Here is a 12,540-nt window from a genome sequence, read left to right on the forward strand (position 1 = left end):
TATCTCCTTTATACTTTAATAAAACTTTATTACACAAAAGCTCTGGCAATCAAGCCTCGTCACTGGCCCTGGATTGAATTCTTCTCCTCCGGGGGCCAAGAATCCCGGTGTCTTCATGATTCAACAAACTTTCACATACATGACCACTGGAAAAACCATAGCCTTGACTAGATGGACCTTTGTTGGCAAAGTAATGTCTCTGCTTTTCAATATGCTATCTAGGTTGGACATAACTTTTCTTCCAAGGAGTAAGCGTCTTTTAATTTCATGGCTGCAGTCACCATCTGCAGTGATTTTGGAGCCCAAAGAAATAAAGCCTGACACTGTTTCCACTGTTTCCCCATCTATTTCAGATCTGGTCCCCAGATCTGATGCCATGATCTTCATTTTCTAAATGTTGAGTTTTAAGCCAACTTTTTCACTCTCCTCTTTCACTTTCATCAAGAGGCTTTTGAGTTCCTCTTCACTTTCTGCCATAAGGTGGTGTCATCTGCATATCTGAGGTTATTGATATTTCTCCCGGCAATCTTGATTCCAGCTCGTGCTTCTTCCAGCCCAGTGTTTCTCATGATGTACTCTGCATATAAGTTAAATAAGCAGGGTGACAATATACAGCCTTGACGTCCTCCTTTTCCTATTTGGAACCAGTTTGTTGTTCCATGTCCAGTTTTAACTGTTGCTTCCTGACTTGCATATAGGTTTCTCAAGAGGCAGGTCAGGTGGTCTGGTATTCCCATCTCTTGAAAAATTTTCCACAGTTTATTGTGATCCACACAGTCAAAGGCTTTGGCATAGTCAATAAAGCAGAAATAGATGTTTTTCTGGAACTCTCTTGCTTTTTCCATGATCCACTGGATGTTGGCAATTTGATCTCTGGTTCCTCTACCTTTTCTAAAACCAGCTTGAACATCTGGAAGTTCACGGTTCACATACTGTTGAAGCCTGGCTTGGAGAATTTTGAGCATTACTTTACTAGCGTGTGAGATGAGTGCAATTGTGTGATAGTTTGATCATTCTTTGGCATTACCTTTCTTTGGGATTGGAATGAAAACTGACCTTTTCCAGTCCTGTGGCCACTGCTGAGTGTTCCAAATTTGCTGGCATATTGAGTGCAGCACTTTCACAGCATCATCTTTCAGGATTTGAAAGAGCTCAACTGGAATTCCATCACCTCCACTAGCTTTGTTTGTAGTGATGCTTTCTAAGGCCCACTTGACTTCACATTCCAGGATGTCTGGCTCTAGGTCAGTGATCACACCATCATGATTATCTGGGTCGTGAAGATCTTTTTTGTACAGTTCTTCTGTGTATTCTTGCCACCTCTTCTTAATATCTTCTGCTTCTGTTAGGTCCATACCATTTCTGTCCTTTATCAAGCCCATCTTTGCATGAAATGTTCCCTTGGTATCTCTAGTTTTCTTGAAGAGATCCCTAGTCTTTCCCATTCTGTTGTTTTCCTCTATTTCCTTGCATTGATCACTGAGGAAGGCTTTCTTATCTCTTCTTGCTATTCTTTGGAACTCTGCATTCAGATGCTTATATCTTTCCTTTTCTCCTTTGCTTTTCACTTCTCTTCTTTTCACAGCTATTTATAAGGCCTCCTCAGACAGCCATTTTGCTTTTTTGTATTTCTTTTCCATGGGGATGGTCTTGATCCCTGTCTCCTGTACAATGTCATGAACCTCAGTCCATAGTTCATCAGGTACTCTCTCTATCACATCTAGTCCCAGGCCCCAGGTAAATAACAGGGAGGGAACACAGCCCTGCCCATCAACAGAAAATTGGATTAAAGATTTACTGATGGGCCCGCCCATCAGAACAAGACCCAGTTTCCCCCTCAGCCAGTCTCTTCCATCAGGAAGTTTCCATAAGCCTCTCATCCTTATCCATCAGAGGGCAGATAGACTGAAAACCACAATCACAGAAAACTAACCAAACTGATCACATGGACCACAGCCTTGTCTAACTTGGTGAAACTATGAGCCATGCTGTGTAGGGCCACCCAAGATGGATGGGTCATGGCAGAGAGTTCTGACCAAACGTGGTCCACTGGAGAAGAGAATGGCAATCCACTTCAGGATTCTTGCCTTGAGAACCCCATGAGCAGTCTTTCTTCTTACCTTGGTATTTATTTTTTCCAAAGTGAAGTCACTCAGTTGTGTCCGACTCTTTGCGACCCCATGGACTGTAGCCTACTAGGCTCCTCCCTCCATGGGATTCTCCAGGCAAGAGTACTGGAGTGGGTTGCCATTTCCTTCTCCAGGGGATCTTCCCGACCCAGGGATTGAACCTGGGTCTCCTGAATTGCAGGCAGACACTTTAACCTCTGGGCCACCAGGGAAGCCCTAAATAACTTATCTATTCTATTTGCAATTAATTCATTTTTAAATGTCTATCTGTCACCCTTCCAGTGCCCTCAGAATATCAGCCCCTTAAGAATAGGGGTCTTTGTTTGGTTCAAGAATATATCATAGTGTCTGTTTCATAGTTACCAAACAATAAATGTTTTCTGAGTGAACCATATTGTCAGCCTTTTGGATTTCTATTGCTATACACTGTGTTCCTTTTCCTTTCGTTTTCTACCATTTCCTTGTTGGTATGTACATTATAGAGATGAATCCTTTTCTGTTATAGCCATTGCAAATATATACCTCTGATATGTCACCTCTGTCAATTTTATTCATGGAGTCCTTTGTTGAATGAAAAGTCTTCATTTTAATATTATCCAATTTATCATACTTTGTCCAATGATTTAAACTTATGAAGTTTTGTTTTTCTAAAAAAAATCTTCAAATCTAGGTCATAAAACATTCTATTTTATTTAATTAAGTTTTCTACTTTCACCGTTCACAGCATTTCTTTAGTTTATCGCTAGCTAGAGTCTGTAGATTTCTTTTGGTAGTGTAGGCATTTTAACAATAATTCCCTTCATTAGTGAGTACAGCATATCTTTCCATTTATTTGTGTCATCTTCAACTTCTTTCTGGAGAAGGCGATGGCACCCCACTCCAGAACTCTTGCCTGGAAAATCCCATGGACGGCGGAGACTGGTAGGCTGCAGTCCATGGGGTCGCTAAGAGTTGGAGACGACTGAACGACTTCACTTTCACTTTCATGCATTGGAGAAGGAAATGGCAACCCACTCCAGTGTTCTTGCCTGGAGAATCCCAGGGATGGGGGAGCCTGGTGGGCTGCCATCTATGGGGTTGCACAGAGTCGGACACAACTGAAGCGACTTAGCAGCAGCAGCAGCAGCAACTTCTTTCATCAGTGTCTCCTTGGTATTTTTATTCCCAGGTATTTTTTTTTCTTTTTGGTGCAATAGTAAATGCGATTGTTTTTAAATTTCTCTTTCTGATAATTCTTCATTAGTGTATAGAAATGTCACAGATTTCTATATATTTTATTTTGTATCCTGCAACTTTACTGAATTCATTTATTAGTATTAATAGTTGAAGAGTGGGAGCTTAGGGGTTTTCTATATAGTATCATACCGTTTGTAAATAGTGAGAGTTTTGCTTCTATCCTTCATCCTGTGTGCCTTTTATCTCTCTTTCTTGCTCTTATTTTTTTTTTTTTTTTGGTCTGATCACTGCGGCTATTACTTCCAATGTGTGTGATCAGTCGCTTCAGTTGTGTCTGATTCTGTGAATGCATGGACCACAGGCCACCAGACTCCTCCGTCCTTGGGGTTTTCCTGGCAAGAATTCTAGAGCAGGTTGCCATGCTCTCCTCCAGGGGAACTTCCCAACCCAGGGATTGAAGCCACATCTCTTGCATTGCAGGTGGATTCTTTACTGCTGAACCATGGGGGAAGCCCAATACTATGTTGAATCAAAGTGGCAATGGTTGACACCCTTGTGTTGCTGATCTTACAGGAAATACTTTCAGCTTTTCATTACTGAGTAAGTTAGCTGTGAGTTTGTCATATATGGCCTTTGTTATGTTGACATGTTTTCTCTATAGTTATCTATTTATAGCATGACATATTCCATATAAATTTTGAGTAATTTCTTAAAGTTCCACGAAACATTTGGGAGAAGGCAATGGTAACCCACTCCAGTACTCTTGCCTGGAAAATCCCATGGGCAGAGGAGCCTGGTGGGCTGCAGTCCATGGGGTCTCGAAGAGTCAGACACGACTGAGCGACTTTACTTTCACTTTTCGCTTTCATGGATTGGAGAAGGAAATGGCAACCCACTCCAGTGTTCTTGCCTGGAGAATCCCAGGGACGGGGGAGCCTGGTGGGCTGCTGTCTCTGGGGTCACACAGAGTCGGACACGACTGAAGCAACTTAGCAGGAGCAGGAGCAGCAGAAACATTTACCTGAAATTTTGATTAGGTTTACTTTGAGCTTAGAGATTCATTTTGGAGCATTGACATCTTTATAATATTAAATTGTCCAATCCAAAGCATGAAATGTATTTTTAGTTCAGATAATCTTTAATGTTTTATTTGGAGTTTTCATATATTCTCCATATTTTTAAAATAAATATCTGTTAAACATATGTTATATGCCAGACAATCTTCTGGGTGTTGTGGATCCAACAATGAAAAGCATACAGAAACGTCTGCCTTCTTGGACATTGTGGTGGGGTTTAGTCTCTAAATTGTGTCTGACTGTTATGTTTTACTTAAAGAAAAATAGACAGTAAATATAGGAAATAAATAATCAACACAGTGTGTCATAATTACCATGGAGAAAAATAAAATGGGGAAAGCAGATAAAGAACACAGGAGGATTGAAAGTATTGGCAGAGAGTGCTATAGAATTCATGTATATACTCTGCTGAGAAATTCCTAATTACTTTATAATTTATAATTCCTAAATACTTCACAACTATTATATGGGGTATTTTATTTTACTTATTTAGTTGGTTATTGCTGGCATACAAAAATGCTATTGATTTCTGTAAGGTGGTCTTGATCTAGTCCTCTTTTATAGATTGTTGAAAAAATGTTCCTGGTTTATAGTCATATTGTCTATAAATAGTGATAGTTTTTATAATCTTTTATCCATCTTAATCTATTTCCTTGTCTTGTATCATAGTCTAAACCCTCTAAGGCCATATGAAAAAATAGCCATGATGGCTGATATTCTTTCTTGTTCCTGATCTAAAGGCAGGAATCTGCAGATTCTCCATTAAATACAATATTCTCTGTAGATTTGGGTATTTAATTTGAATTAAGTTAAGTTTTCAAGTTTGAAGTGTGTTAAAGTAAAGGAGTAGCTTCTCTAGAATATATCAAAGCATATCATAAGGCAACTACAATTAAAATTATAGTATTGGTGTAGAAAAAGACGTGTCAATAAATCAACATACAAACTCAAAAGAAACCTTTGTCATGGGAATTTAGTGTATCATAATTGTGTAATTAATTTAGGAAAATATGTATTATATTGGGAAAAATTACCACCTTAGCAGGAAAAATAGCTCATCTTTCTCAAGCCCTTTACAGGGCAATGCCACATAACCGAGCAGAGGATGAGAACAGACTGGTTACGCTCACTTAGATGAGGCACATGGTGGAAATCTCCCCTGCCACCCTTGGGAAAGGGAAACGGGGAATAGAAGTTTTGCTGCACAATGCTTAGCATCCTCACTAGAGTATTTTTAACAGAGGGTAGTGGTGTTTTATTAAAGATTCTGAATACTAAAAATCCCTAAGTACAAACCAACATATGGAAGATCATCTTCCTTAAAGTGAAGTGAAAGGCAAACGTTCTAAGGTTACAGAACGTGATGGTAGAATTACAAACCCGGACTGTGTGTGTGCTCGGTCATGTGCAACTCATTGAACCCCCTGGACTGTATCCCGCCAGGCTCCTCTGTCCATGGAGTTTTCCAGGCAAGAATACTGGAGTGGTTTGCCATTTCCTACTCCAGAGGATCTTCCTGACTCCGGGATCAAATCCATGTCTCTTGTGTCTCCTGCATTGGCAGGCAGATTCTCTACCAGTGAGCAACATGGGAAGCCTGGACAGCAGCCCTATAATAAGTAACAGCTGTCAGGTATTGGCATAAAAAATGTCTTCTTGCCCGACCTCAGATTAGGTGACGTACCACAGAGCACCCAGTGGTCCCCAGAGTTGCTGATCTAGAAGTTATTGCTCAAAGGGATATGGTGATGGGTGAATTGGAAGGGGGAAGTTTTGATGTAATTCCCATGGTCCTACAGTTCAGTCAGTTCAGTCATTCAGTCACGTCTGACTCTTTGCGACCCCATGGACCCATGGTCCTAAATGTGGGATAAAAATCCCAACAATCCAGCTTCCCTGGTGGTTCAGTGGTAAAGAATCTGCCTCAATGCAGGAGCCTCAGGAGATGTGGGTTTGATCCCCAGGTCAGGAAGATCCCCTGGAGAAGGGAATGGCAACCCACTCCAGTATTCTTGCCTGGAGAAGCCCGTGGACAGAGGAGCCTCATGGGCTACAATCCATGGGGTTCACAAAGAGTCAAACACGACCGAAGTGACTTAGCATGGATGCATGTACAATCCAAAGCTGGTATCACTGAAGACTCAGATGTACTTCTGAGAAACTTTGGGTGAGTTCTTTCTCATGCTCCAGAGACAAGGAAACAAAATTTTCATTTGCAAAGTTGAAATGTAGGTTAGGGTGTTAGATGCAGAAGTGACCAGGCAGAGGGAGAGGAAAATTAAAAGAAATCTAATCAGCAAAAAATAATTGGCCCCTTGAGATTTTATCACTAAGTTATAGAAAGTTACCTGTTCCAACTGCACTTGCTTCAAACTCCACAACTCTCCCAGTCCAGCCGTCTTTCCGAGGCACAGGATGGCCCCCTCCATTCTCCAGAGGTAATTCAGGCATTTCCAGTCTTTCTTCAGCACTTACTTAGCAACATAAACTGTGAAACTAGCTTCCTGTAATCCATGACTTCTTCTGTATTCTTCAAGTCTCAGAGTATAGTGGCTTGATATAGTTGTCCTCTGGTAGAAGTTCATCCAAAAAATTATGTTCTGGCTATTCAAATTATGTTTGTGAGCGTACAGCTAAGGAGGTTTGAAAAGAAATTTGGGAACGGTTTAAGCATGACTGAGTGCCTTTATGTGTGGGTTCTAAAGGGACCATGATGGAAAGTGATCCTATGAGTGGAAAGAATTCTGGGCTCTCCTCTACCTGTTTAATGACTTTAGCTTAACCACATGGCTACTCAAATTTTTACCTCTGGCTTTGGAATGATTACCAAGTGACCTGGATGTAGTCCACTTTTTATATTAGTGTGATAGTAACCATTTACATGAACAGTGGGGGATATGTTGGTTCAATTTACAAGCACTCACCACTGCACGGAAGAGATTCTGAGTTTCCCATGGGAGTCAGCTCAGAAGGGACAAATTTTCCCAATCAGATGAAACTCATACCCTCAGACCTGTCTCACCTCTTACTTTTTAAGGATATTCTTTTGTCTAGAGAAAACTATTCTTAGGTTTGAAACTTTGAAAGCTAATTTTAAAAAATAAGCAATTGATTTATTCATTTCTGATATTGGATCATTTTTATTTCCTTATTTTTCATATTCAGAGCTCTTAGTTTTCTCTTAGAAGAGGAAGAAAGGACTTCCTGTCATGGATCCACTATGAGACACTGTTCATCACCATATCAGACACAGAGTAGAAGCGTGATCACCTTTTCAAGTTTATGAAAGAGGTCTTCACGTACTTCAAGAATAGAGTCTCTACTGGGGGAGATGTGCTGTGTGTCTCTTCCTTATATTGCTGGAGTGGCTTGAAGGCCAGATCTCAACTTCACAGGTAAATGAGAGGGACCTACCCTGGCCCACTAGGACTCTAAAGTAAATGGGCTCAAAAATAGAAAGTAGGAACTCATATAGTCTCCTTGATATGTTTCCTGATTTTCATGTTCGGTGTATCCATAGCCTTTTAAAAAATGACTGTCATGTGCTATACACAGGGTCTGCTATGTATAGGAGCAGCATAAGGGAGGTGCCCCGGCTTATCAGATAATCCTACTTACCTGCTGACTCCTCCATTGTCTAGTCACTTCAGCTCTTTTTCCCATCTGTAAAACAGAGTTAATAAGCCAAAGCTCACAGTGTTGTTGTGAAGACATATTTCTGTTGCTTAGTCATTGTGTCCGACTCTTTGTCACCCCATGGACTGTAACCCTCCAGGTTCCTCTCGTTATGAGGTTTCCCAGGCAAGGAGTACTGAAGTGAGTTGCCATTTCCTTCTCCAGGGGATCTTGCTGACCCAGGGATGTAAGCTGTATCTCTTGTGTCTCCTGCATTGGCAGGCAGATTCTTTGCCACTTGCACCACCTGGGAAGCCCCATATATTAGTAGATATAGGAGGTATTTAGTGTAATGACTAGTACAGAGTAAGTGTTCAGCAAATAAAAATAAATTCAATTATGATTGCTTTTCTTTTACCATCTTTCCCACTGCATTGGATTTTTGCACTCTGGCTGTGCAAAAGTGTTTGAGTGAAGAATATTACTTATATCTTTAAATATTGTGCATTTTTTGCCAATGTTGCAGCTGAGTGTCTTGTTCCAATCAATCTGATGTAAGTGACAGAAAGCTTTCAGTGCAAAGACTTGAAGGTGGTATCTTTGTTCAATGATCATTTCTAGTACTTTCTGTGTGATATTCATTTTCTGAAAGTTCTCTTTTTAATAAATTCCTTGACATTTTGGACCTTATTCAAAACAATACTAAATCCTGAATATATTATAGTTAACAATATGAAAATAAACTATAATAGCAAGACCTCCAGCCATCTGTGTTATAAGTGGTGTAGTCTGTAACAATCATCCTAAAAGTTTTTATGCTAAAACTGGAAACGTTTAATAAATGTAATCTGTTGCCCGTCTGCTGTATGAATAGTAAATAAACCTTTGGAATACTGACCCTCATGTGCAATTTTCAGGTACTGTCACAGGAGTATCTCAGAGACTTCAAACTCCCACCTGCATATTTTACTTAGGGATACATTTCTTTCCTTAAGTAGTAAACATAAAATAAGTTTTGTCTTGGGGTTAAAAAAAAAACTGTTCCTGTCTCTGTTATCATGTTCTATAATTAAGATGTGATTTTATACCCTTCTGCCTTCACTGGTGAGGAGTGATTCCTGTTATATTGGTGAATGAATGAGTTGTCCTTTCCTTGAGAAAACATTGCTATTAAGTAATAATATGAAGGGCTTCCCTGATGTCTCAGTGGTAAAGAATCCACCTGCAATGCAGGAGACACGGGTTCAGTCCCTGGGCCAGGAAGATCCCCTGAACCATGAACCATGGCAACCCACTCCAGTATTCTTGCTTGGAGAATCCCATGGACAGAGGAGCCTGGTGGGCTATAGTCCATAGGGTCACAAAGAGTTGGACATGACTGCAGTGACTGAGTATGCACACACGATAACATGACATCATTAATCACATTATTAAATTACCCTTGGAGGGCATAAGAGATACATTTCAACAGGTAGGTAGGTATACCTTGTCTTCATTTAACACCTGATTCTTGAAGTTGGCCATCGTGGGTAGACAGGTCCACCTGGGCGACTGGTGTGAGGTAGGTGAAGATGAGACCTTCCACCTGACACTCTCAGATTAAAAGGGAAATTATAGAAAACAAATTCCAAATCCCTTGGTAATAAGTATGAGAATATTACTTAAAACATTCAGGATTTCATGAATACATTCCATTGAGGAGGGGTGAGTACAGTTGTGTCTGAGACATCCAGAGAGTAAACAAAACAAAAAAGTTAAATGGTACCGAACATCATGTAGAATTCAGAAGAAGATCTTTCATGTGGGCTAAAAACTGTCTCACCAGAAAGACAGTAATGATCCCCTCTAATAACTACTAAGTTAACTAGAATTTTAAATCTAAACACTTCATTAATTTCCTTCCTCCATTTAAGAGTAGATATTTGAGAGAAAACTTATGTTCTAAGAAATTGAATTTCAAGAATGTAACCTTTATTTTCCCCTTGATTTCCAGCTGCACAACTGGGTACTGTTAGATTCTTCCTCTACAGATACGTTAAGCAGAGTCTGGATGACGATCTGGCTGAGACATTCAGGGAGAACTTTAAGTTCAAAAGGGTAGGTTCTCCATGTGGTATGAAAGCCATCTTCCAATTCTGAGTTTCTTTAATTTGTCAGTTTGACATCTTTAGTTCAGTTCTTAGAAACCAATGGGTCAGGGGAATAAAACGCAGACATGGGTGAGTGAGTTCATTCTGCTGGGGCTGTCCAGCGACTGGGGGACTCAAGTCTCCCTCTTTGTCTTGTTCTTGGCCATGTACTTGGTGACCATTGTGGGAAACGCCCTCATCCTTCTTCTGATCAGACTGGACAGCAGGCTTCACACCCCCATGTATTTCTTCCTTAGTGTTTTATCTCTTGTGGACCTCTGTTACTCAAGCAGTATTGTCCCTCAAATGCTGGTGCACCTGCTCTCAGTCCAGAAGTCCATCCCATTCTACAGCTGTCTGATCCAGCTCTCTACGTCCCTGGCATTGGCTGCGTCTGAGTTCCTATTGCTGGGGGCCATGGCCTATGACCGCTATGTGGCGGTGTGCTACCCGCTGCACTACACGGTCATCATGCATGGAGTGCTGTGTCTGGGACTGGCCGTGGGCTGCTTGGGGGCTGGTCTCACGAATTCACTGCTGGAGACAGTCATCACCTTTCGGCTTCCCCTGTGTCACAGTGTTATGAATCACTTTGCTTGTGAGACCCTAGCAGTGCTGCGGCTAGCCTGCGTGGATATCTCTTTCAACAAGGTCATGGTGGCCATCTCAGGATTTCTGGTGATCATGCTTCCCTTTTTCCTGGTTCTGTTTTCCTATGGTCGTATCGTTGCTGCCATTCTGCACATTCATTCTGCTCAGGGACGTAGCAAAGCATTTGGGACGTGCGCCTCTCACCTCACTGTGGTTTCCATGTGCTTTGGAGCTGCCATCTTCACCTACCTGGGGCCACGGTCCGCCTACTCAGTGGACGGGGAGAAGATGGTTGCTCTCTTCTATGCTGTAGTGGCCCCTATGCTGAACCCCTTGATTTACAGCTTGAGAAATAAAGAGGTTATGGCTGCTCTCAGTAAACTTTTAGACAAATTCAGAGACAAAGGGTAAAGAGTATAAAAACTTCTTGTTATCTATCATCAAAATCAAAAAGAAGGTCAGATAAGTGAAGGGGGGACTGCCACATTTACACTAAAGAAGACTATTATGGTCAGATCCTGGATTTCAAGTGAAGAATTTCTCCACATAATTAATGCATTTCCTTTTGTAGGCTAATACCAGGTAATTTACATACCAGTGATTCATGAAAGGGCCTTTTCTTAGATCATCTTATCTCAGTATCCAGTAGTATTTAGGATTCTTCTCCCATTTTTACATTTTATTAGCTTGTCCATGTTTAAAGGAATAATGCATGGCTTCATCAAGCAGACCTGGTCTGTGGATTGAATGGATAGATGAATTCTGACAATTAGGTCTACTTACACTTTTGTGGACTAGAAGAGAAAATGTCTGTTTCTCTTTCTACATGACAATACTCCAATTGTTTTTAGAACAGCTTTATTTCCTCCAAATGATTTTTTCAACTCCTTAAAAAAATAACATCAATTTTGGAGCTTTCAATACTCTCTATGCCTAAATCTGGACTGTGATATTATATTCTGAAGTAAATAATATATAACAGAATATCTGTTCAGATCATTATGCTGGATCTTATTTGCTTTGAAGATGAGAATTCTGTGGCTTCACTATAGTCTTTTTTATTGTGGTAAAACATACAATATATAATATAAAATTTGTCATTTTAGTCATTTTTAAGTGTGTACTTCAATGGCATTAATTACATTCATAATGTGTACAAACATCAGCACTGTCTATTTCCAAAGTTATTCATTACTATAGTCTTTTATTCAACTAATTTTCAAAGACCAGATTCCTATAAACTGGTTACAAAGATTCCATGCCCACTGTACTCATTTTCTCTTAAACTTAAACAAAGGTATGTGCATTTTGTTTTGCTAGTCAGTATTGATTTTCACACACCAACCTGCCTAGATTGTTTTGAATTTTAATTCTCCAGTTCATTCCATTTGTTTACTTTGTCTTTCTGTTGATATAGTTACAATAAATGGAAGAAGTTATAAAAATAAATACCAAATCAGATCAGATCAGATCAGATCAGTCACTCAGTCGTGTCCGACTCTCTGCGACCCCATGAATCGCAGCATGCCAGGCCTCCCTGTCCATCACCAACTCCCGGAGTTCACTCAGACTCACGTCCATCGAGTCAGTGATGCCATCCAGCCATCTCATCCTCTGTCGTCCCCTTTTCCTCCTGCCCCCAATCCCTCCCAGCATCAGAGTCTTTTCCAATGAGTCAACTCTTCGCGCAAGGTAGCCAAAGTACTGGAGTTTCAGCTTTAGCATCATTCCTTCCACTAGTACACATCAATTATATGTCACTGCAAACTTGGGGAGAAGGGGTCCAGAATGTCTTATAATTGGAATCATACAGTATACAGCCTT

General features: G+C 40.5%; 1 protein-coding gene across 1 annotated transcript; it reads left to right on the forward strand.

Annotated features, from left to right (window-relative positions):
- Positions 1–10,185: 10,185 nt before the first annotated feature.
- Positions 10,186–11,127, forward strand: OR2Q1 (olfactory receptor family 2 subfamily Q member 1). The gene has a single exon (NM_001390055.1). It carries the CDS (start codon positions 10,186–10,188, stop codon positions 11,125–11,127), a length of 942 nt encoding a protein of 313 aa, NP_001376984.1.
- Positions 11,128–12,540: the final 1,413 nt, after the last annotated feature.

The sequence above is a fragment of the Bos taurus genome, chromosome 4 (assembly GCF_002263795.3).
Source record: "Bos taurus isolate L1 Dominette 01449 registration number 42190680 breed Hereford chromosome 4, ARS-UCD2.0, whole genome shotgun sequence".
NCBI lineage: Eukaryota > Metazoa > Chordata > Mammalia > Artiodactyla > Bovidae > Bos > Bos taurus.